This window comes from Leptonychotes weddellii, chromosome 9 (genome assembly GCF_054177405.1).
Source record: "Leptonychotes weddellii isolate Sample4059 chromosome 9, ASM5417740v2, whole genome shotgun sequence".
In the NCBI taxonomy this organism is placed as follows: Eukaryota; Metazoa; Chordata; class Mammalia; order Carnivora; family Phocidae; genus Leptonychotes; species Leptonychotes weddellii.
The window spans coordinates 81,062,964-81,086,312 of NC_138377.1; the positions used below are offsets into that span (position 1 = coordinate 81,062,964).

The 23,349-nt window shown below is 47.4% G+C and overlaps 1 protein-coding gene across 1 annotated transcript; it reads right to left on the reverse strand.

The window, feature by feature from the left end:
- Positions 1-1,192: 1,192 nt before the first annotated feature.
- Positions 1,193-23,349, reverse strand: HDC (histidine decarboxylase). Its single transcript, XM_081831061.1, has 12 exons — positions 23,045-23,349; positions 20,364-20,536; positions 16,619-16,732; positions 15,489-15,611; positions 12,994-13,128; positions 12,595-12,738; positions 12,076-12,142; positions 11,187-11,349; positions 11,005-11,095; positions 7,203-7,301; positions 2,605-2,706; positions 1,193-2,468 (listed from the first exon to the last, which is right to left on the reverse strand). The coding sequence occupies exons 1-12, from the start codon at positions 23,070-23,072 to the stop codon at positions 1,719-1,721; spliced, it is 1,989 nt and encodes a 662-aa protein (XP_081687187.1). The 5' UTR covers positions 23,073-23,349; the 3' UTR covers positions 1,193-1,718.

A 23,349-nucleotide genomic window follows, 5' to 3' on the forward strand; every position in this document is an offset into this window, starting at 1 on the left:
CATAGATAGGATGTTCCAGCCCCAAAAATAATTTGGGGATAAAACTAGGAAATGTCAGCATGAAAAATGGAAGCAAATGAGAATCACTATAAAAATGGATAAGATTGGCCAAGTGAAGTGACAAACTCAAGAGATGATTTGTTCACATATTGCTCATTTGCACATCCACTCAAGCATTTTGTGGGTGCCTGCTATGGACCAAGAGATGAGCTGAGCACTAGTGTGATAGTTCTCCAAGCGTCTAGGAGGAAGGAAATCAGGTCAGACCTTCAAGGAATGCTGACCGGAAAGACCTTTAGAAGGAAGTGTCAACATGAAACTTTATGCTCTTGATAAAAACTCTCTCCTTGACCAAACTCTAGCCACGCTCCTCCAAGCCATCTTGTTGACCACTCCTCAACTTTGGCCTATAAAGACTTGAACAAACACTAACATAGGCTCTAACAGCTCAAGGCCACAACCCTAGGATGACCCTGGCTCCCCTTAAAGTAACTGCCTGTGAAAAATCAAGGCTGATAAAAGGTATTTACTGTTGGTTCCACCCAACACTTGAAGATGGGCCTGTTTCCCAGCCCCTGTGGGGGGGATAGGAGTCTAACTTCAATAAGCACCAGTTAGCAAACCCAGATGGATTTCACATGGACCTGTGCTCTCTTCCTGCTTTTTGTCATTTTGCACTTCCCTGACTCTACCAAGACCCTGCTTGCCTCCTTCCCTACCCCCTCATCCTCCCTGTAAAGTGCCCGCTCACCTCCAAGTCAAAGTTGAGTCTACTTTATCCTGGACCCTTGTCCCTACTGCAACAATATATTACTGAGTAAAATCTGTCCTTACCACTTCAACTAGCATCCAGCTTTGTTTACCTTTGACAATGTTAATATAACCCATTTCAGAGCCATCTCAAATAGGAAGAAAACAGGTTTTGACCTATGAATTAACTGGGCAAGCTGCCTGGGAGCACAGCTTTTATTTGACGACAGGGTCCAGAAAGAGAGAAAATGTACAAGTTCTAAATCTAGGGAGGGAAACTTGAAATGGACTGAAGGACTGGGGCGGGGGCGGGGGTGGGCCGTACCGTGAGCTTCTGATCAAGTACGGCACGGTGGAAATAGCATGAGCTTTATCAAAGACAAGGAGACCTGGCTTTGCCCACTTACAAGCTTTTGTGACCTGGGGCCTTGGTCTCCTCATTTATAAACTGTGAGTCACAGTGCCTGCCTCAAACTGCCTGCCTTCTTCATACCAAGGGCTCCTCCAAAGTCATTCTTTCAGAGTTAAATCCACATCTTCAACATCCCGAAAAGTAGAATCCATAAGTACATACATTTAGGCTCCAGGATATGCTCTGATGAATTAGTCAGTGTCTCAGTGGTCAATTAAGTCACACAAGATATTTTTTCAGGGACAAGTACAATTTATTTCTATAATATATTTCACATCACAAGCTGAACCATAGAAGCTGCCTGTCAGTACACTTCCTGGGGTCCTTTCTCTCTGACCAGAGAGAAACACGGCTGGGACCTTCTGTACCATGCTGCCTTAAGCTCCCCATTTGTATCTTGTCATGGGTCATGAACCTCTGTGAGAATCTGATACAGTGATGGGCTCTCTCTTAAGAAAAATGCACATACACATAAGCACACTAATTCAGCATACAATTCTGAGGGGCTCAGCAACTCCCTGAAACACATTCTTGGATTCTGGCTGAAACCCCTGGTCTAAACCATCGCCTGCAGAGGGCAACAGGGCAACTGGAGCCCACACTGAGAGCTACATTCTGGAAAGCTTGGGACGCTGTAAAACTTGATGAGTTTTTTGAAGGCACTTTTCTTTAACATCATCATCTCTTCTGGGAACCTAGAGAAGATTCTGGCCCTGGAGGAGCCATCATTCTTCACGGAGCCATCCACAGGCAGTGGCTTCTGAGCACTCACAGGCATGCTGTTGCAACTGAAGGAACGCACGGTCTTCTTCTTATTTTGCACAGACAAATAACTGAACAGGAAGGAGGATAGCTTGTGCTTGGCGACGTCTGGGGCCTCTTCTGAAAAGCAGTCATCATCAAGTGGGTCAAAGAGGGTTTCAAGATGGCAGCTGTCTTCCCTTTTCATAGGACTGGCTCCCACACACTGAGGCTGCTTGATGATCTTCCTGGCCTGGGCTTGGTCATAGCCTGCCCCATTGGCAGACTGAAGGGACATCCCACTGGCCAAGGCTCTGGGGCCCGTGGTTAGGGGGATGAGGTTCCCAACCTGAGAGCTAGGTTGGGAAGTACAGTGCTGACTCAGGATGAGAGTAGCAGCATCTCGAATGAGATTCCAGTCTCTCAGGATGTCCCCTCTGGTGGTGAACTGGGATGTCACAGTGAAACGGATGATCAGTTTGTCCTGGATAGTGGCCGGGATGAGGAAGAGACGGCCAGCTTTAGCTAATTCCTTTAATACACTTTCTGTGAGACAATTAGGACCCTGTTTGAAGAATAAAGAGAAATGATGTCTATGTCACATCCCCCCCTAAGCATCCCCAGAAGCCCAGTATTTATAGATCCAAGAGGCTGAACAACCACCAAATAACATAATTATAAGCCATGGAAGATGGCATTACCTTTAGGCGAAAAACCACCAGGCCAAGGTGCCTCTTGGCAGGGATTTCAAAGAAAGGGTCATTTCTGACCAGAGACTCAAAATATTTTGCCATTTCAGTGCCCTAAAATTGTAAATATAGAGAGAACTGAGATTAATAATCGGCAAGGGACAATTCTGCATAAAGTTTCACACTGCTAAATGGGTTTAAACGTGACACCTTTGAACCACAGAGTTCTGAATGGCTTCTGCCTGATTTTCTTCTCCATTTGATGTAGCTCATATTCCAAGCTGGAAAACCTCCCGTGAGCAATGTCCTATTGCTTGTCACATCAGATCCTCCTCAGGAACTCATTTCTGAGGGCTCTCTTTCAACTCAGCCCCAGAGCCAGAATGCATGTGCTTTGCAATCAATGCATCTGGCCTCAAATCTTGGCTTCACAGCTTTCTTACTGGTCCAGGTGGCAAGCGAGGGCCAAAACCCAGCCAGCCCAATCTCTGCATTCCCAGCCAGATAATTTGTACAGGCTGGATCTGCCCAGAGGAAGAAATTCTTGTTTTCACAGTATGTAGAGGCACCATGTGGGCTGTCAACAGCCCTGTCCATCTCCTAAGCCTACATCTTTCCCTTGCCTCTCAAACCTTTTCATACCTTATACCTCACATGTTGTTTCATTACCTCCTCTTTTTTTTCATTCCACAGAGAATATATTTTTATACATCCTCCCCACGTACATTATAGAAAACTCTCAGGGTGCCTGGGTGGCTCAGTTGAGCACCTGCCTTCAGCTCAGGTCATGATCTCAGGGTCCTGGGATGGAGCCCTACGTCAGGCTCCCTGCTCAGTCTCCCTCTGTGTTCTCTCTCTCTCTCTCTCTCAAATAAATAAATAAAATCTTGGAAGGAAGGAAGGAAGGAAGGAAGGAAGGAAGGAAGGAAGGAAGGAAGGAAGGAAGGAAGGGGAAAGAAAGAAAAGAGAAAGGAAGAAAGAAAAAGAAAGAAAGGAAGGAAGAATGAAAGAAAGAAAGAAAACTGCACAAGTTTAACAAGTACAACATTTCTGTTTGGGACGATGGGAAAAGTTCTGGAAATAGTAATGATGGTTGCACATATTGGGAGTGTACACAATGTCACTGAATTTTACACTTAAAAATGGTTAAAGTGGTCAAGTTTACATTATAGATATTTTCCCACAATAAAAAAATTTAAAGCTTTGTACCATATTAATCTTTCACTGAAGTTTATGTCATTTTTTAAAATTTCCTTTTTTTTTAAAACCTAAGATTATTAACTAAACAAGGACAGGACTTACCTTTTCTTTCATTTCTAAAAAATTTCTTTAAGCATCCAGAAGGATCTCAATAAAATATTTGCTAAGTAATTATTCTCCCGTAGTTCTCATTGAATCACCTGGTTCTCCGACTTGATACTCAATTTCAAGAGAACTCAAAGGATTTTAGCTAATCATACCACTTTTGCCCCAGTTTCTCAATTTTGGCCATTACACAGTCAGTTATACAAGGGATACACGTGGCATACAGACAGTCCATCATTGACTATACTAGGTCAAGTTTGGTTTTAATGGAAAAGTTGATGAAGTTGGTATCAAGCAGGATGTGGTCAGGTGGGCCCAGCTGTTATACCACAAGAATAAGCAGGAAGGATGTTGGGGGACCTCTCTTTCCTTGAGTACACTGGGATCTTTCTTTTCTTTCTTTTTAGGTGTTGATCTATCCTGCTCTTTAAGCCTCTGATCTCAGACTTAGCATTCCCTTCATGGTTGCATACTTTCTTGCTTTCTTTTCCTTCCCCGTGTTCACGCCACACTCCCGTTTCTTCTGTCTTAACCTCCTAATTTCCTCAGCGGGGCTCAAGGAAAGTGACTTCCCTGAGGTACAGGTGGCACAATGCAGGTCTCCTGGTCACCAAGTACATGCTCCTCCCACCATGCTCTGCTGCTTCCTACAACGTAAGCTGATTGTGACAAGGTAGAAGCAGGGGCCAGGGGAGAGGGGAAAATGGCTCAGCATCCCTGCCACCTTCATGAGTAAGGAAAGCATTGCTGCTACCCATGCCCTGAACCAATCTAGGTCGAGGGTGGGCAGACTACAGCCCCAAGGCCAAACACAGCGCCTTCCTGGAACATAGCCATGCCCATTTGTTTATGTATTGTCTACGGTGGCTTTTGTGCTGCAACGTCGGAATCGAATAGTTGCAACAGAAACAGTATGGCTCACAAAGCCAGAAACAGTTACTGTCTGTCTTTTACAGAAAAAGTTTACCAATCCCAATTGTAGGTGACAGAAAATGATGAATGATGATGATGATGCTGATGAGGGGAGTCATCTGTTATCATTAGAAGAAGGGAAAGAAAATGGAGGATGGGGAAGGGGAGGAAGAAGAAGAAGCAGCAGAAGGAGAAGGAGGAGGAAAGGAAAGAAAAAATATTCATTGAATACTTAGGTGAGTATTAGGTCCTGTACTAAGTAAGGGCTTTATATGTATTATCTCATTTAATCACCACCCTTAACCTTTGAGACGTATTATCATTCTCCCATCTTATAAATCAGGAAGCCAAACACAAAAGTTTAAGTAATTTGTCCAAGGTCACCAAACAGTAAAGGGTAGAACAGAAAAACCAAACCCAGATTCCATGCTCTAAAGCATTACTGTATTACAGAGAGATACACATCTTGGTTTTACATAACCTTCAAGAGCTCACATAGTAGAAGACAGCCCAAAATTGTGAAGAGAGAAGGCTTTCCACTCTTCAGCAGCGCAATTACCATCTTTGAGCCTTGCTTCTGATATGGGGCTGGTCAGGGTGACTATCCCAAGCATTGTTGTTAGAATCTAATGAAACACTATAAGGTATTTTTAAAACTTAAGACCCTATGCAAGTAATAATTATGATCTCAGTCAAGTTGAAGAAATAAAATTAACTCACAACAACTCTGTTTTGGTTCCACCCCTTACTGTTGTGGGACATTGGTCCCCTGTGAGCTCAGTTTTATAAGTGTGCTTGAGTAGGTGATCTTAGGAATGCCAAGGAAGCAGTGACCAGGACTAGGGCAGATGGAATAGTCAGGGAAGCTCCTGGGAGAAATGAAACGTAATCCTTTAACAACATTTGGAGAAGAGAAAGAAATCCAGAAGGACAAAACACAGGTGAAGGTGCAGAGGCAGACTGAGGATACAGCTGTAACGGGTCAGTGGGAAGCCTGAGCTAAAATAAAGGCTGATACCCAGGTCCTTGAAAGCCAGGCCCAGAAGTGTGGGCCTAGTGTAGGGAGTGGGGGAACTGATGGGAATTCGGAGCTTTGACTTGCAAGAGGAGCATTAGGGAGTCGGCCAGCACCTACACGCTGCCTATCCAGTCCTCAGTTGCACACAAAAGAGCTTTCTTGGTGACTTGTAACCTCCACTGTCTCATTTCCCGGCCCACTACCTCCAATCTTGAGTCTGAGGATCTTGAGAGAGCACAAAGTGCCTGATGTCCCTACTACATGCCTACTACAGCCACTCACTGATAAACATTCGGTTGCCAAATACCTTGATGTTTATTACAAATGTAAAATTCCCAACAGTAAACCGGTCATAGTTACTGCTTCAACCATTTCATTTGGTTTTGTGTTTATTTCATATAGAAGAAATTCCCTAAAGAGAAGGTAGAAGGGGAAAGACACACAGAATAATAACGGACAATGTCTTCGGACTTATCCACGGCTTTTATCAATGGTTTTGCCTTATTCATAGGTGCTCAGAGAAATGGACGAAAAATGCTGCTAGCCAAAATTCTGTCAAGTCCTGCCCGTTTCATGAAGAATATGACAGAGGGGCATTGCCTGTCTCACTTACTTCTGGGTCTTATTTCTAGCACAATGATGTTGTTGTTGTTGCTGTTGAGTTCAGTTAAAATAAATTGTACCAGGGCGCCTGGGTGGCTCAGTTGGTTGGGCGACTGCCTTCGGCTCAGGTCATGATCCTGGAGTCCCGGGATCGAGTCCCGCATCGGGCTCCCTGCTCGGCGGGGAGTCTGCTTCTCCCTCTGACCCTCCCCCCTCTCATGCTCTCTCTCTCTGTCTCAGTCTCTCTCTCAAATAAATAAATAAAATCTTTAAAAAATAAAAAAAATAAATTGTACCAAATATTTACCTTCGGTAAATAGGTATTGATACAAAGCAGAGAGGCTTGTTCCAGACTTGGTAGGTTTACATGTCCAAGCCAGAAGAGCCATGTCTCAGGCATAACCATGAATGACTCAAATTTTCAGGCAGCTGTGATAATCAGAGTAATTCTTAGAAAGATATGTTCCTACCCCAGACACACACACTGCCCTTTGGTCTATTTTCTTTCTCTCTCTGCAAAATAGGCTCTCAGGCCATCGCTCCCCGGTGCTTGACAACTAACAGAAGGCATAATGAGACCCTCCTGCAGGGGAACAGACAGCAGATAGCCCCCCGGTGCCATGTTCTGCTCAGGATCCCTCGAGCTAACAAAGAAATGGCTACCCTGAATAATCAAGTCCCAGGAGCCCAAGAACAGGTCCAGACACCTGAGCCATACACCGCAGGTCCCCAGTCTTCCTCCCCCACAAGGACACACAGCAAGACTACATACATGTCTGACGTGCGCTTGAAGATTCTTCACGCCAAAGGACCGAATCACGAACCAGAGTTTGATAGAGCGAAACCGCCGGCTCAGGGGGATCTGCCAGTGCTAGAACAAAGGTACACAGGGCTGATGGTTAGAGGCAAGGGCGCTGCTCCCTCACACACTCCTTGGCGTTGTCATACCCTGCCTGCCCTGCCCTCCAGGGATAGACGGTGTCACCATGACTCCGGAAGCTGTTGCTAAGGAGAAAAAGCCAAGGCAAGTTACCAAAGGCTGCCCTGTCACGTGGGAAGGTGGCCAAGAGTCACCCTTGCCCAAGAGCATGACAAGTGGAAACCAAGCCCATGACCCTGAACCAAGGAGAAGCCATTTTGCTTCAAATGCTGCTTTAAACATTTCAAACTGATATTCAAGATGGTGCAATACATTTTTTTTTCTTGAAAAGAATCTAAGTTCCTCAAATTGCAGAGAATAGTATTTCTATTCCCCCCAAAATGTAAAGAAGAGTGGTCAAGAGCTGGGACGCTACCAGCCCCGCAGACGTGGGTTTCCCCTCCGGCTCTGCCACTTCCTGGGTGATGCCACCCACTGGCTCCTCGTGAGACCGAGAGCGAGCAGCACCTCCGAGGGAAGTGGCGCGAAGAGAACAAAGGCAAAGAGCTTCACAGGAAGTCGTCAGCAAGCGGTGGCTATTTAGGTGATAAAAATGTGAGCTACAAATCACAGCAGTCTTTCTGCCTAGAGCCAAGATGATCATTATTTAATGTCACGGTCTGGTCCTGACTTCTTCCTGTGACATTCCTGTGACATTCCCGTGCTCTCAGGAGCCATGACTCCAGCTTTCAGGTTTCAAATGAGCATCCACATCTGGGCCTCTATGAAACTAAAATTGACCCTCTGTTCCTGGTAGCCAAATCAACAGAGCTTAAAGTTCAAGGCCGTGGGCACCCTAGATCGAAACATTTTCAAACCAATTTCAAACCAGTTTCACACATCTGAAAACAGACCAAAGGCTTTGGAAAACACTGACAGTTACCCTGATGTGGTAATGTGGTTTCTAATGACCTCTTCTTCAAATGTCAGAAAGCTTCACCACAATTTCTGTTGACCAAAAATAAATATTTGTTCCACTGATATTCATGTACTCGTCCACAGGATTACCAAATCCTCAAAAATGTGCTCACCTTCACCCTTCACACTCACTTCCTGACCTGGCATGGGCACTCTCCCTTTGGGGACACTGTCCCGTTGTGGATGGACAATGTTTCTCCTATGTCAAGTACTAAGCCTTTGTTCTCCAGCTTGGGGACTTTCGTTTACCAGCAGAGGGCATCAAAACCTGGACACAGGACAAAATCCCTGTGACAGGGAAAGCAGTCAGCTTCATCCCTTAGTAGATGGACACTTTGGGAGAATAATGAATGGATAATAAGAGCCTTCTCTAGAAACATGGCTTCCCAAATGGTTATGGCTAATTGGCTGCTTTATCTCACCAGCAAATTAAAACGAGAGGCAGAGATGATTTTATTTTTTATTTCTTCACACTATGTTCGTATGCCCAGTTGTTCCTCTTGTCACTATTCCAAAACCAATCCATGCTGACCCAGCTAGCTGATATTCTCGGTTAGAGCAGGAAATTTGGACTTAGAAAGGGGGACGTGGCTCTTCTTTAAATCCAGACATTCCCCAAGTCTCCTCTGTGTCCTTCCAAGGTTTTGCAGGTCTCCCCTGCCAAAGGCAAGACAATGCCCCATCTGCTAGTGGGAGCTTGAGGTCAGAAAATCTAGCCCTGATTTTAGGTGGTGCCAGAGCCCAGGGATGAAGTCCGTAAGTCTTCTCTCCCAGGATGCTGCTTATTTCTGGCTCCTCTCAAACATGGCTGGGCTTCTATTTATAGCTACAGCCACCTGGGGGAGAAAGAGCTTGGGTCAGAGCAGCGTGAAGACTCCCAGGATCACAACAGATAGAAGCTTCCATTTTCTAGAAGTTTCTTTTAGACTTGAAAATGGAATCCATAGAATTAGAGGTGGGGGAAGGAAACGCATAAAGCACACCTTCTGGATGTGGAAATATAAATAATAAGGTTTCCCTGGACCAGTGCTACGAAAAGTATAATTCAATATTTTGTATAAAAAGTTATCTAGAAGAGAGAGAGTACCATAAAATGTCCAAACTGATGGGAACAAACCACAGAAAGATCTCATGACACTGGTGGGAACACACAAGCAAACAAAAAGGTAACACGAGATCCAAAATGGGCAAAGGTAAGATAATGCTCTTAAGTTATGATGATCCAAATACACTTATGGAAGAATGGGTACCATTTCCCATTTCACACTCAAGAAAGAAACTTAGAATTATCCCTGAAGAGCTCTGCCCCTTGGGATGCTGTGGAAATGTTTTTTTAATTAAAAAGTTGCTGAAAACCTACCAGACAGGGCAGTGAAAATGCAAGAACCATTATTCGTCTATTTTTAGCAACCTCTCGAGGGTCTGTAAGCTGAGTATCTACAATTCCAATCAAAAATCTAAAGGAAGTGTGAGCTGGTCTGAGGGAGAATAAGCAATACAATCAAGAGATGACAGAGCTATTATTTTAGGACTAAAAGGCCAAGACATTTCAGTTGCCCAAGGAGATAAGACAGAACCATCTCTTTACAAACTGAGTCACAGACACCAGGCATGGCTCTCTCTGCCTCACGGCATGAACTCATTTAATCTCACGACAAGCCTAAGAAGCCAATATTATTATCATCATCCTCATTTTACAGATGAGGAAACCAAGACACAGAGGTTAAGTCATTTGACCAAGGCACAAAAGGTTAATGAATGGAGGAACAAGGATTCAAACACAGGCCATCCGGCTTTAGCACCTCAACGCTTAACCGCTTTGCTATAGCGAATCTCTGCAGCTTAAAAGAACTTTTAGCAATATTAGCCCTACCGTTAATTGAGCATTTGCCACATTCCCAAGACTGCATTAAGTGATCTATATGTATGTTCCCATCTCAGCCTCTGTGAATCAGGGCCTGTGAAATCAGGATCACTGTGCCCATTTTACAGATGAGGAAGCCACAGCTCAGAGAGAGCCACTAAGTTTCCCAAAGGCCCACTGCTGGGGTAGCATTTCAAACCAAGCTCGTCTACTCTGCTCTGATGCCTCCCATTGGCCACGGGTATAACTGGTTTACATCTCTGTCTCCCCTACAATTAAAGAAAAGGCTCCTCTTCAAACTGAGGAGTAAATCTGAAGAATTCATTTCCCCAGGAGATAGTACAGGCTGAAAACGTGGGCAGGTGCAACTAGCTGAGAAGGCCAGGACTAGTTGGCAGCATCCAGAAACTCAGGAAGGGTACCTGTGCCCCCACCCCCTCCCGTGGAGCCTCCCACCGTGCCTCCACCGCCCTGGGGACAAAAGATGAAAGCAATTCAAGCAAGAAGCGTCTTTCCCTACCCACGGAGATTCTCCACCCTTCCCTGCTGCTGGGCACTAAGCAGAAAAGATTATCCAAGATGGAGACAGAAGGGAATCGATTCACTCATGGTAGAAAAGGCATCTCTGGAAATTAAGGAATGCCACACATATTCAGGAAATGGGCATATTGCCTCAGAGGTTGGCCTCATTTTCTAGGCTTTTTAACAGTTTTCTGGGTTTCATTCGATATGCTTAGAAACCAAAGGCATACAGCAACATATTATGGGATGGGTTCACAATATGCCAATTTCGGATGGAAGCCAACATCAAGGAGACCTTCTGGGGTCAGGTGCAGTGAGCTTCCATCCCAGAGGCCGTCTCTGGCCACTCACCATGAAGTCAGTTGCTGTGCCTGAGTCGGCATGCCTGAGGTAGATGGGGTTCACGCTGAAGGTCTGCTGCAGCTTGTACTTGTCCTTGACCCTGTGGGTTTCCAAACAGGCATTAGTGGCTGAGGCCTCTCCAGAGGAAGCAAGGCTTTCCCATGGGCTGGAAGCTTGGCTGCCTCACTCACCAGAAGCCAGTACAGTCAAAGTGCACCATCATCCACTTGGAGGGATTAAAGGTGAAGGAATCGGCGTACTCGATGCCCTTCAGAAACCCCCGGAACTCGGGGCACAGGAAGGCCGTGCCTGCATACGCAGCATCGATGTGGAGCCACAACCCCTCAGTGGCACCTGAGGAGACAAATGTTGCCTGGCTGGGAGGCAGGCCTGGGGGAAGGGCCATGGGGCGGGGGGAGGGGCGGCACATGGACGGGAAGGGTGGGGGCCTCCGGAAGGGAAAATCCACGGAGCTACAACCGGCCTTTTGCTCTCACCGGCCAGAGGGTCGACAGGCTAGAAGTTCCTGGCACAGAAAGCAACTCCCCGCTGGTCCGCTGGTCGGGAGAGCAGGGTTAATGCATCTAACAAATGTTCCAGAAGGGATGTCTCTCTTTCCTAGTGGGTTTCTTGCTTGGGGATTTTAAGCAACCCCATTTGGGTTTCTTCCCTGCCTATATCTTCCCCCATGGTTTCCCCTACCCTACCATTTTCCTTTCCTTGGGCTAGAATAGAAAATATTTGACAGTGCCTCCTTTACCCTGTGTTTCGCATATGGCCTGTTTTAAGTTGATTTTGACATACAAATGAGAGGGCACGAAAACCCGAGACTCTCCCACTGTTGCTTCCTAAAGAGGATGCAAGGCAAGGGCCGGGGGGGGGTGGGGGAGCTCTAAGCCCCGGTCCACTGCTGGGAAAAGCAGTGCCCTGGCTGCCTTGTGACCTTCGGTGGCTCTTCTTAAGCTCTCTGCACTGACCCACGAGGGGGAAGATAATGCCACGGAGCTAGTTTCAGGTTCTTGCTCTAGGGAACAGTCTAAAGTTCGTGACTCTTCCTAGCCAAACAAGGCAGACACTTACAGATGGGGCCCAGCTCTGACAGGCAGTCAAATGCACAGACCCCAGTGGTCCCCAGTGTAGCACACACCTGAAGGAAAATAAAGGAAGTTAATGTGGGAAGGTGGGTTCATGTGACACAGTTGGCCTGAAAAAAAAGATTTAACCACAGCTATTATCTATCCTACCCATCCCACTGGAAGAGCGTGTATTTCACATTACATTTTGCCTTGACCCGCAGTAAGAAATACATTTTATATAGCAATCTAGTACATGTGTGCATTTGAAAGAAAAGTTTCGCCAAACCATACAATTCTGGCTATAGGAATGCACTCTGATGGTTTGTATTCTTAATTGTTTCTTATACGGATTATGACCCACAAAATTTATTTCCTAACACACCAACAAATAGCAACTCATAAACATCGTATTTGACAATTGTTCTGCTTTTTTTTTTCAGCATGTTACTTGCCTAAATTCTGCCCAAATTCCTTCCTTGCCTCCAGGTCCTATCATTCTAAGCCGAGAACCGTTCTGACTTACAAAAACAGGCACCAAGCCCCGTTCCTTGTCCTCCTTGATGGCTTTCTGAAGAGCCTCCCCTCGGAGTGAGAAGTTGTCGTCCACAGGCAGAAACTTCATCTTCACCAGGGAAATCAAACCAGCTTTTTCCACTGAGGAGTGAGCCTAGAAGGACCATGGAAACTTGTCAGCAGAGTCCACCCGGGATGAGCACCCCCCAGAAACTGCTGAAGCCAGACTAGGGGAATCAAAAATAACATTTGCTGTGTGTCTCCCCCACCATGGTCCCTGGAGAGAGCTTCTGAGGCCTGTGCCGCCCTGAGCTCCAGCATACTCATGTCTAGAAAAAAATTACTCAAGAACGAAGATTCCAGAAGCCAAGCCCTGACCCCAGGGTTTGGCCTGTACTGGGCAACTCACCTGGTCAGAGGCATAGGCAATGAGCCGGGCGTTCAGGGAGGACTCATCTGCCCCGGGTTCAGATGCTTTCATTTCCAGGATTTTGTCCTTCCTTGCTGCCAGCAAGGCGATCAAGGTGGACTCGCTGACTGTGCTCTGTAGTGGAAGAAGGATTACCGGTGGCAGCCTCTTCCTCTGGTCCCTTGGCATATTCCCCTGGCCCCTGCCTAAAGGGTTGTCCTTTCTCCTGACTCACAGGTCTATCCCACATTCTCCGTTCACAACACCCTATGCATTCCTGGGACACCAGCCTCTCTTCCAATTGCCCCGGGAAGTCATGAAAGCAAATTTGCACCCAATACCAACATCTTTGAGAGGCCACAGACCAAAAAGAGACTGCTCAGCCTCTGCTAGATACAAATTTGCCTATAGATATGTTTGTTCCCCATATAAAGCTTGCTAAAAATAAAGAACTTCTCATTTATTCAGTTTAGACATGGAAATGGAGTTTGTTTCTAAAGGGACATTCCCGAGAGAGTGGGTTCTGGCTTAATGTGAGAGGCTGGTCACTTTGGCCTTGGTTCTGTTACCAGTGGCTCCCGTGACCTTTGGCTACCGTTACCCCTCCGGGGACTCTTTTCTGTTTATAAAATGAAAAGCACCCCTTCGGCTGCCTCCCAGAGTGGGTGTACTAATTAATTATCCAAATGAAGGCTGGACAGGACTTTGTTTTGGCCATGACTGTGGGAATCCGGTGGGCCCCTCAGCAACCTCAGAGAATTCTTAAAGGTTTCTCATCATTCATTCACTTGGTCTTTGGTGTCTTTGCTTCTTGAACTCTTCCTACGGATATAGCTCCCTGCTCTCCCTGCTAAAAAGCCTGGCAGATAGCGGTATAGATCAGGTCCCACTAGATACTCAGCATCTGGATATCACTCTGCAACAAGGATGCCAGCAGAATAGTAATAATAATAATTCGTAGTTTACAAAACGTTCTATCATCCCACTGGCTCCTCATAAAACCTCTCTGAGGTACTTGTGATTCCCGTCTACAGATGAGCATAGCAATGCTCAGAGATGTTACAGGACTGAACATGGCTGATGAATACAGGAGGAAGCGCCATTTGGATGTAGATGAGCGTGTGTTTAAATCCTTTCTTCCACTTACCAGCGGGGCAACTGGGGCATTTTTAAACTCTCTGAGCTCCAGTGCTCTAATCTCAAAAATTGGTGATGATACTATTTACCTACAGAGTCCGTGAGATAATTAAATGAAAAGCAAGATCCCGTACGGCAGACATTTAGCATGTCTCCCAGATATACTATCTGAAGTTGTAACTACAGCATGCAGTAATTTGCCTTCCTTGGGAGGATTTTAATCTCATTGCAAGACTGGAGAGAGAGGGGGAGTCATTCAGCTAGCAAATGAGCCTAGCAAAATTTCCAGGCCTCATCTCAGGGGAGCATGGCTATTTTTATTTTAAAGAAGGGCTCATTCAGGGGCACCTGGGTGGCTCAGTTGGTTAAGCTTCTGCCTTTGGCTCAGGTCATGATCCCAGGGTGCTGGGATTGAATCTTACATCGGGCTCTCTGCTCAGGGGGCAGCCTGCTTCTCCCTCTCCCACTTCCTCTGCTTGTGTTCCCTCCCTGTCAAATAAATAAATAAAATCTTAAAAAAAAAAAAGAAGAAGAAGAAGAAGAAGGGCTCATTGAATGTTCATATCCACTCTCTGAGGAAAACACTGTTGCTCTATTATTAGTTATTATCATGTCTATCTTAGAGGTTGTAAAACCAGGAAAATTATGTATTAGAGTAGAATTCAAGAATCTGGGGGTCCTCAAAGGTCTCAGAACCAAGCCCTCATAAATGTCAAGGTTTATAGATGCAAAAGTACACATCAGTCTGCACAGTCAACGCGAGGCGCCCAGCAAGCTCCACTATGCCGATGGCTCTTAACAACACAAGAAATCTTTGAGAAACTATCATTTGACAGATATCCAAATGACAGTGTTGTAGGATAAAATAAATCAAATGATGGGGTTCGTTTTTCTCACCGCCCAGGGTCTCCTGGACCCAGGAGGGAGGGCAAGAAGTCTCTCCTTGTCTTGTCTTTTCCTTTTACCGTAAGGTGTTAAATGATTCAAGGCAGGGGAGGGGTCGGGTAAGAAACAAAGAAACTGAATCGAGCAGTGCTGGAAATGTGACCATGGGTGGACTTCTTAATCTTTTTCAAAGAAAAAGGAGAAAAAGAAGAGTGGCGGTGGCAGCCACAGGGGGAGTAGTGGTAGCGGCCGAGGCAGTGGCTCCGAGGGCCGCATCGGCCATCATGGTGACCACCAGGATAATGACGATGGCCAATGGCAAGAGGATGACGGCAGTGACAGTGGCGGAGAGGGTGACGCAGTGGCGGAGGGGGGAGCCTCCGTGGACAACAGGAGAATGGCCTGCGCCAGGGTTCAGCTCATCTTTCACTACTCAGCCCCCAAGCTGGGAGGAGCTTTGCCAAGGTAGGCACCTGCAGGACGCCTCCTCCCTGGCTGCCAGGGTGGTGGTGCAGGAAGTGCTCTGGGAGTCCCAGCATTTTCGCCAGCCAGTCCATGACATTCATCTCCAGCTCCGTGCATGCAGGGCTGGAGGCCTGGAAGAGGGAAAGCAACTTCATCCAGACAGCCCCCAGGACACCAAGATATCCCCCCACCAGCCCCAGAAACACATCTGTCTCTGCCCTGGCCCTCCCTGCATCCCCACGCTATCAATGGGAACCTGGCCTATCTCCCCCCTCCCAGAGAAGGGGTCCGTGTCAGGCCCTGTGCCCCATTCCCACCCCATCCCCCATCCTCTGCCACAACAGAGAGGGAAAAGGATGTAGGGCTTTGGATTGATGCCCCACCCTCCGTGGGGTGGAGTCTTTCCTAACTCCCAAAGTTCCATGGAGAAAAAAAAAAAAAAAAAAAAAAACTTTCCCAAAGTTCCGTGGAGAAACAGCCCTAGAAATGATCGCTTCCATTTGGCTTCCCTAGTCCCTAAAATACCCAGGTGAGCAGCATCCTGAAGGCCAAGGGCAAGTTTTAGGACTAAGAAAGAAAGCACTCCTTCCTAGAAAAGGTAGCAACTCTCCCCCCTCCCCCCTTGAAGCCCTCCCCGCTCCCTGACACACCCTGTAACAGTTCAGGCTTAAAATATAAAGCTGTTCTCGGAGGCTTCTGGCACAATTTAAAGCAGCTCGGTCCTTAGGGGGTGATTAAGGGGAGTCTGAGGATATATCCCTAACCCCTCACAGACAAGAGCCCAGGGGAAGTTATACCCATAGGCACCAAAGTGCTTAGTTAGGATCACAAACTGTAGCAATGACCAGATCTCAGTCCAAATGTCACCTCGGTCTCTACGAGCTGTGTGATCCTGGAGACGTAAGTTACCAAGCCTCCATTTCTTTATCTGAAACGGGCCAATACTCATGATTCCATAGGGTTAAAGGATAAGATGAGATCGTTTCTATGAAGTTCAAGCTCAAAGAATGTAGCCGTTGTTAATGTTTAACTTAGAACCCCCGTTCGGAGATCGGGACAGAATGTGCCTGCCCCAGGATGACACTTTCTGCTCTGGGTCCAGCTGCCACCAGTTACAGCTACGGCCACGGTTACTCACCCAGGTGAATCCCAAGCAGTTGATGGCATCGGCCAGCATGTCTCCCAGCAGCGACGGCCAAGAGGTGAGGGCTGGGTAGTAGGCGTGCATGTGGGGACTCTGCCAGTGCACCACCTAGAGGAACAGCGTGTCCATGTGTGGCACCAGGAAGCAGGTCTGGGAGGCTTTCCTCTAGCAGAGGCCCTCCCTGGCCACTCTAGAGGTGGGCTGACCCTTGTAAGACAGTCCAGGAAATGACACAACTCCATAAAAACATAAAACATATTCCTGGTGTTCCTGCCACCCACATGTCTCATCTTCTAGGCTACCTCATCAGTGGGGCACTTGTATGTATGCAAAGACCAGAAGGGCATATGCAAAACGAAAACTGGCATAGTAATTAGGGTTGTGGGTTCCGGATAGGGTTCACCTCAGTCTCCCATGCTTATCCCCATGCCACCGCTGCCCAGTAATAAAAGGAAGAGGAGACTATGAGCTCCAGAAGAAGAGGTTGCTTGTCCCATCCAGTTTCTTGCAAAAAGCATCTTTTGTTTTATGGGTCGCCGAGCTCTCTGGGCACACAGCTCCCACAGAGGGTCAGTGTGAATGGATTCAAAGCCATCCTTCGTTTCCCAGTGAGGATGGAGAAAGGAGAGAAAAGGGCGGGCGAAGCGCCAGCCCTCGGGCCTGGGACCCCTACCTCCAAGTTAAGCCCTGAGCCCACAGTCAGACTGAAGAACCGGATGTAAGCAGGAGCCAGGTGGATAGACAGGGCCCCACCATAACAGGCTCACTGGCCTCTTTAATTATCTAATCCGGCTTCATCTCCTTGTTGATGAAGATGCCCTGTACATTTCTGCATTTGTGCTTTTGAGCAATGCTGTGTCTCCTGACAAGCAGGCACGTCCCACACTAACAGAACCTTCCAAAACCTGCCAATTCCTAGAAAGCTACAAAACACTCACTTCCTCCACAAACCCTTTCCCAGTTCCCCAGCCCCCTCTGATCCTTTCCCTGAACCCATGGAACCCTCTCATTCTAGATGTCCCACCCTACTGAGAACTCGTTAGTCAACATCTTAGTGTACCGATACTTAGTGTACAGAAATTCTTGTAATCCCTCACTAGCAAGGACATTGTCCTAGACAATGTGTGTGGTAGAAGGAGTATACGATTCAAGTCCAAGGACACAGGTTCCAGTCCTACCTTTGTCCCTAACCACCAGTGTGACTTTGTAGGTTTATTGTGAAGCTGATGAACTTAAGCTCCAAGGTCCCGTGTTTGCATGGGTCTTTTTTGAGAAAGACACTTAATTTTATTTTCTTACAAGGGATCTCAAAATTTATATATGATGCAGACCCCATAAAAACAGGGTACTCCTCTGCACCTTAATTTCCCAGCATAAAATAAATCCTGTTTCCTGGGGTTGTCATGTGGATTGATCTGGGAGGAAACTGGCAAAATGTAAAGCACTAACGTTAATGATGAGTTAATCACATGGTGATAGACACATCATATAATCTGACTTGACTCTTAGATAATCAGACCTCTTCCTCTGGTTTTTGCCAGGCGAAATATGTGGAAGGCAACAATGATATCTTCCATTTCCCCATGCTTCATCTCATTTAATTCTCAGAGTAGCCCTATGAGATAGGTTCTCCCGTTAACCCGTTTTACAGATAAGAATCGGGGCCGGCTAGTGTCAAGCAGCATCCCTGTGATCACCCACACCTCACAGAGACAGATGACAGTGCCAAGACAGAAACCCAAGGCTCTCTGACCCCAGGGCCCAAGCTCCTGAACAAGGTGGCACCCTGCCTTCTCTCCCTCAGCGGCTCTCTCTCTCTACCCCCATGAAGCGCAGAGGAGGTCTTTCTAACCAGACTGGGAATTAAAGCAGAAGAGCAGTTAATCTCTTTGTGTCTAGGAGATGGCAGGGAGGGAAAAATGAATCCAGTCTTCACTGCGGTGTTGGTCAACGTGAGAAAGCGAAGGGCCAATCGCTTTCAGGCCATCTCTCAGAGGCGTTGGAAGACTGGGCCCTCATTATCAGTGTCCTTAGTGGCAGTATTTTGGAAACCCCAAAGAAGGGCTTCCATCCCCTAACCCTATCAAGAGGCAATTATCTGTTCTTGCAAGATAAATATGATAAGATAAGCCAGAGGAACCCTTATCAAGAACAGACAGACCTCTGTTCCAGAAATGAGCCTCTCTGACCACACCCTCAGCAGCTGTTGGAATTACAATCAACAAATCAGCTCATTTCCACCCCCTCTGACAGTTGCTCTCAGTCTCACTACCAAATTACAGTTGGTCCCTCAGCAGATTACATTTTACAGAATGAAATCCATGAGATAATCTTATCGGGGTGCTAGCTTTACGATAAAGCGTAACGATACAGAAATTTTGCAAAAGATGCTTGTGAAATAGGCTGAGTGGTCAGAGAGAGATGACTAATTGGTTTTGTACAAGACTGCCGACCACTACGTTTGTACAGACTTACTCTGAGTTTGGATAATTTGTCATCCCTGCCTCCGGGCATATTTCTGTCCCATCTAAAGCTTTTAGGGGATGATGGAAGCAAATCCCAAGTCAGCCTCGGGAGGTGTCTGGACACATGCCGTTCAGGACACCAGTGCCCCAAGCAGACAGAGTGAGGAGAACAGCCAGCGTGTTGGGGTCCCACTGAAGGGCGGCGCCTGGGTGCGCAGGCTCAGGCTGGAGCACTCAGTCATACACGAGAGGAGGTATCAGTGTAGGAGAAAGAGCCTGTGGAATAAGACTGGCCCAGGGCTAAAATCTTGGATCTGCCACCCTACAAACTCTGTAACTTTGAGAAAACAATTAACATCCCTGAGCCTCAGTTTCCTCATTTGTAAAACAGGGATTGTAGGGTCACTGTAGGATAGAACCAGCCAGCCTGTAACGGGGCTCATCCAGGGCCTGGCATGTGACATGGAGCTCAGTAAAAGGCAGCCCTTCTGTGGGAGGAAGACTGGTGCTCTCACTTTTAGCCTGAGCACCTTGGCACAGCTCCTCGCCCATGGTGGCCAGGGACAGCATCACAGCCCACAGAGGCGGGCCCCAGCCCAAGCACCAGCCAGCCTCTGTCTGCTCCCTGGCCCTGCCAGTGCTGTCACCAGGCTGTGCTCTTTGTTGCCGGGAATATATGATCCAGGGAAGATCCCTCTCTACTCCTGAAAAGCAGCTCAATCGTGAGACCTCCCCTTGGTAGTGGAGGACACCATTCCCACCTCCAGGAGGAGAAACGAGGGGGCTGCCAGGGTCTCATTCAGCTCCCAGGACCTCTCTATGTGACTATCGGGGTGCCCTAAGGTAGGGTATCTTCTCGGCCTCCTTCCTTCCCGTCAGCCAGTCTCCGCATTCTGTGGGAAAGTCCCTGGCTCTGCCATCTGGGACTTCGGGGACTGTCTCCAGCCTCCTCTCTCTGTCGTGCTCTCCACATTGGCCTTTCCCCTCAGACCCGATGTTCATCCTTACCTCATCCCATTCGACTGTCGTGCATCCATCAGACTAGGCCCGGGGGTGAGGTGCTAACGCCCTCCGGCCTCCCACCCAGCACCACAGGGCAGCCCTGGCTTCAGAATCCTAATTTCAAAGTCCTGGCCCTCTACATGCCCACACGACAGGCTGGCATTTTGGTGCCCAGGTGGCAGGCTTACCCAAGGCAGGCCTCTCTTCAGGCCTACTGCCCGCCCTCCAATGCCCCGAAACCCAGGGTCACCCTTGTGGTGACTGTAGCTCACCCCAGGCATGATGATTCGCTCGATGTCCCCAAAGATGCTGTCCCAGCTGTCAGGTTCCTGGGGAGCACTCTCCGGCAGCTGGGCTCGCAGGTAACCGGGCCGGATGTCCGGAGTCACACGCCGCTCCCGCACAGTGCTCAGGTACTGGCAAATGTACTCCACCATCTCCTTTCCTACGCGGGAGGAGGAGATACCAGCCTCATGTCCGCCAACTGGGCCTGGCCAATCCATGCCTGACCCCCCTAGGTCAGGGCCAAGAGACTTGGTGAAGAAGGGGATGGACCCGTGGGCTGATGCGGAGACGGTCTGATGCCCAGCATCAGCCGTGTCTTCAGAATTTAAAAATAAGTGAGGGTGGGGGCGCCTGGCTGGCTCAGTCAGTAGACCACGCACCTTTTAATCTCAAGGTCGTGGGTTTGAGTCCTGAGTTGGGGGAAGAGATTACTCAAAATAAAAAAGGGGGGGCGTCAGTTAGGTGACCAGCTCTTGGTTTCAGCTTGGGTGATGATCTCAGGGTCATGTGATCAAGCCCTGCGTCAGGTTCCAAGCATGGCACAGTCTGCTTGGGACTCTCTCTCCCTCTCCCCATCCCCCTCCACCCCATCTCACCCCACCCCTGGTTCCCTCTCTCTCTCTTAAATAATTAAATAAATATTTTTTTAAAAATGAATGGAAAAATAAGTAAGGGAATGAATGACCAGTGGAGGGAGTGTGTGAGTGAACAAACGAACAAGACAGAAAATCATGAAATATAAAACTCAAGCACTGAAGTAAAATATTTATTTTTCCTCCCCTTTCCCTTATCCATATCAACCTTGATTGTCTCTTCTACCTTTCCTTTCTTCTCAAAAACAGAACATCTAATTAATTCACTACCTTACAGGTTTATCAGAATCTCTGTGGCTCTTTCTACACACACACACACACACACACACACACACACACACACACCCTATACTCTTTGTTAGCATAGATGGCAAACTCCCCTGCCAGGTCCTGATACAAGTTGAAAAATCTACTTGCTCACTGTTCCCATTGGACCAGTAATTCTCACTTTTGGACCCCATGGACTTCTTTGAGAATCTGATGAAAACTATGGGCTTGCACGCACAGAAAAGTGCTGTATAATTTCTGAGGCTCATGGCATCCCCAAAGCACAGCCATAGACCCAGACCAAGAATGCTGCACTAGCCTTAAGTCTTGGGAAAATGCAAAACCGTGTCTTTCTGTTTGTTTGTGTCAGGTTTTTATTTAAATTCTTGTTAGTTAACATATAGTGTAATATTAGTTTCAGGAGTATGCAAAACCAGGTCTTAATCACTCAGTTTCTTTCCCTCTGCTTGCGCCAACACCTCAATGCTTAGGACATTTCTTAGATGCTCAAAAAAAAAAAAAAAATCAAATGAATGAATGAATAAATAAGGAAGAAAAATAGCCAATTCAAATACTCTGAAGTGAGTATAAATTATTTTTTTCTCCCCTTTCATTTCTCCAGGACAGGGCTTCAGTCTTCAGTGCCTTTGTCTCTCGCTCCCTCTGAGTCTCCCTCTCTGCTTCTCTCCCTTTCTGTGTCTGTGTGCTCATCTCCCTCTCTCTGTCTCTCTCAATATCTATAATTCCTCCTTAGTACTCCTTAGGCTTTTCTTCCCCCTGCAAAAATAATAATAATAATAATAAGATAAGATAAAACAGAGAGAAGGAGAAGGAACCTGATTTCTTGCCTCTGCACCAGCTCATGGAAGATTCTCATAAGCAGGACCAATCCCAGAAAAAAACCATGAAAGAGAAAGAGAGGGATTTTGACACCCTTCGCTCTCCTCCAACCCTCCCACAGTTGGTGCTTCTCGTTACTGCAGTGGCACCCCAGCAGGGCTCTGAGAGCACTGGACCTGGCCCTGCACTTGCCCAGAGGCAACAAGGAATGTATTCGTGTTCTACACACAGGATGGATGTCCTCGGGAACCTGCTTGAGGCTCTTGGGAAGCCCGGAAATAAGCAAGTGCAGACTTGAGTTGTAAAGCCGCTAGCTACTTAGGTCTGGGTGGAGGGGAGAGGAAAAGTTGGATTTAACGCGGGACAATACCTTACGGCAAAGAAATCTTAGGCAGCATAACTTACCGGTGGGGAGGAAGATATAAAAAGTCACAAAGAGAAAAATTAGAAGCAACTATCTCCTGTCCCTCTTAAGGAGCCATGCGGGGCAACAGGCTAACCGTTTGGCTTCTCTCATTCCACAAGGCTTGGAGATACAGTAGCTGCTCACTAAATACGTAGGAAATGAAGGACTAAGTGAAAGAACAGCACGGACAGATTCACACATACAGAAATGAATACATAGAAAGGATTTGCAGTGACTACAGAATACTCGAGGAAAATTTTTTTCTGCTTCAGAATATGAATAATCCCCTTTTCCCATTGAGTGGCTGAGGAATCCAAATCCTCTCTTCGTGAGAAAGGGGACAGGAAAAGGGAGACACAGGAGAGTGGGAGAGGGAGGATGAAAAAGAGGTTGAGAAAGTTTTAAATTCCAGGGTCCCACATTCCTTCCTCAGGAAAAAGTTTGTGGAAACCAACTCTCGGAGGGCAATTCTACTCCTCCTGTCAAATGACAACCCCCCCCCCCGAATCTAAGGGCGGAGCCCCAGCACCTGCTCCTGCAGAGAGGGGTGCCCAGCGCTCACCTCTCTCTCTGTACTCCTCGGGCTCCATCCTCTGCCCGGGGCTGCGGCGTCTCACAGGCACGGAGGGCACTGAGGGCGGACTCCTGGGCGGCCCGTGTGGGGCTTTATTTAAAGGGTTCTCCCTTCTTCCACCTTAGCTCCACCCTTCGAAGGCCCTTCCTCTAGGCTTCATGAACTCCACCCCTTCTTCCCCCGATTCTGGTCAAGAGATCCAGGATAAAAGGCCCTTCTAAATTAAACAGTGCACTCAGCAACGCAAACCTGCAGGCAGCCTTTCCGCCCCTGGCCTCGGGCCATAGAGCCCC